Genomic DNA, 2,480 nt, shown 5'->3' with positions numbered 1-2,480 from the left:
GATGAATAACTTCTAAGTTAAAAATTGTTTTTATTAATAAGATATTTTTGTTAAAGAAAAGTCAGTTTCAAATTAGGAAGCCGCTATATAGAGCATTGACGTAAATCGTGAATTATTTGTATCTGTTTCTTCGATCGTGGAAGGATGTAAAGGAAGCGATAGGAATCGGTCATTTCAAGAGTGATAACGATTTAAAAAATTTTCGATACTATCTCTGAACTTACTTCAATATTGACTCTGCAAATACGTATACACATGCGCATAAAGACGAGTTTAAACATTGATACGCATAAATGTAACATCGGGCACTGGTTGTGCGCCGAGAAGTAGTAATTTACCGCAGACAATTCCGTAGAATTCTATTTCCGTAGAAATTTAAATAACTTGAGACTCAGGTTGACTTGTTTCTTCATTCTTCTCCTTTTCTTTGTCTCTTCTTTCTTTCCCTTTTCTCTTTCTCTTTCTTTCTTTCTCTCTCTCTCTCTCTTTCTCTCTCTCTCTCTATATCTCTTTCTCTTCCTGTATTTCTCTGCTTCTACAATAAAATTTATTCAGCACAAGCTTATGCAAGTGTCATTCCCGTTGCATTAATGGAAAACATGAAATAACGGATGCATAAGAGAATAAAGCGTCTCATTATTATTCAGAAATCAATACATTCTGACATTCAAGTTTGGTTACATCTGCGGTTACTTAATTGAGTTAAATACGCTCTATCTCGAAGGGAAATAAATTAGGCTTCCTTTGTACATTTATACAGAATGGCATTTGGTGCCGCTCGCGCAATTACGCGAGAACGTGATATGACGATTGTGACCCAGCTTCTCAGACTCCGGTGATACTGTGCAGCCAAGGCTTATAATAAGTCGTCCTCATGTATACACCCGGTAGATACGGAGCCGCACATTTAATACCGTGAGACACGGTCCCGACTAGGAACCATCTGCCGTCTGGCCGTTCCATCACTAGCGGACCACCACTGTCACCCTGAAGAAAATCATTACCGTTACCTATAATTATTTATGCAAGACTTATTAATCTTGCAAGATAGTTATTTATCGCAGCATTAACAAACAAATTAAAAGGATTAATCGCCAAAATATTGAAGAATATTGTTAAAATAAAATAAAAAATTATTCCATAATAAAATAAAATTCCATGATAAAAACAATTAAAATTTAAAATAAAAAGTCAATATTATTGAGAATATTGATATGAATTTTCTACGTGTGATCAAGGTTAATTGCGCGTTAGCGATTAGGATTAAAAAGTAGTGCAGATGGTGGCTGATAACAAATGCATTTGATATTTCTCTCTAGAATGAAAAATAAGACCTGTACAATAGAAGATCAAGTAGTTATGTATAGTAATACTGAAGTTTATGTAGATTATGTATAGTTATACTGAAATACGTGCTTCACACGTGCAGCCAACAAAGTAATCACATTATTTGCCATAAGATCAAAGAGGCACCGCTAACAGCTGGAACAGTTAATAAAGTTAATGGAATACAATAGGGAGCAACTCATCCGATTACCTCACAAGAATCTTTCTGGCCATTAGCGTATCCAGCGCAGAGAAAGCTATCCAAAATCAATTTTATGTGATCGGCAGTTTGGAACATCTCCTGACAAACTGAGTTCTCCATTATGGGCACTTGGACCTCCTGCAGCACCGACGGCACACCACCATCTATCGAATGTAGCGTTACCGTTAGTAAAACCTTGACGGCGAGATGACACGCGAAAAGAAAGTTACGATAAAACCGCGGACAGAATTCGGGCGCGTAGGAGGTTATACGAGAGTCATCGTGAAAGTTGTTACTCTGCTCTCGTCACGGTAACCTGTTCCATTTTGTACTTTCTAGTCTTGCGGGAAATTTACCGCATGAGTCGTGTACACAAAGGCGTTCGCAATTTACAAATTGGGTGAACGAAAATCGATACTCACTGTATTTAAGTCGGCCCCAGCCTGTGACTGTCGCCATTCGGCCAGTGAAGTCGATGCCGTCTTCTGGCATACAAATCGGTACTATGTGCTCATCAAACTGCACTGGTGACTCGAGCTCCAAAAGCGCCACATCATTCTCGAATGTCGCTGGATCGTAACCGCGGTTCACGATGACACGGCGTACATTTTTCGTAACGCTGCGCTTTGGTTCCAATTCGCCCGAAATATCGTATTCACCGAACACCGCGACCAAAGAAGCCAGGAAGCTAATAACAATAAGATAATGCTATATTTGTATTTTTCCAATTGCTATTAATTACACAAAGCATCTCATTATTTAACTGAATGTTGCTCGGTTAAGAAATCAATAAGAATTAAAATTATTAAATTTTCATATTCTTTACAAAACAAAATAATAATAGAAGTTGAAAATTGTTATATTATAGGGAAAGAGAAAGAGAAAGGGAGATATATATATATATATATATATATTACCTTCTTCTTCTCTTCTTCTTCTTCTTCTCTCTCTC

General features: G+C 37.2%; 1 protein-coding gene across 1 annotated transcript in view; it reads right to left on the bottom strand.

Annotated features, from left to right (window-relative positions):
* Positions 1–464: 464 nt before the first annotated feature.
* LOC105627936 (mucin-17) overlaps positions 465–2,480 on the bottom strand; it is an 11,887-nt gene continuing 9,871 nt past the window's right edge. Inside the window, exons 5-7 of the mRNA XM_012209208.1 lie at positions 1,951–2,216; positions 1,538–1,692; positions 465–987 (exon numbers count right to left, since the gene is read on the bottom strand). Coding sequence (XP_012064598.1) covers positions 826–987; positions 1,538–1,692; positions 1,951–2,216 — 583 coding nt within the window. The 3' untranslated portion in view covers positions 465–825. The remainder of the gene's footprint in view (positions 988–1,537; positions 1,693–1,950; positions 2,217–2,480) is intronic.

This window comes from Atta cephalotes (assembly GCF_000143395.1).
Source record: "Atta cephalotes unplaced genomic scaffold scaffold00011, whole genome shotgun sequence".
NCBI lineage: Eukaryota > Metazoa > Arthropoda > Insecta > Hymenoptera > Formicidae > Atta > Atta cephalotes.
Note: the sequence above shows the minus strand (reverse complement) of the source record. Positions and strands in the feature narration are given on the sequence as shown.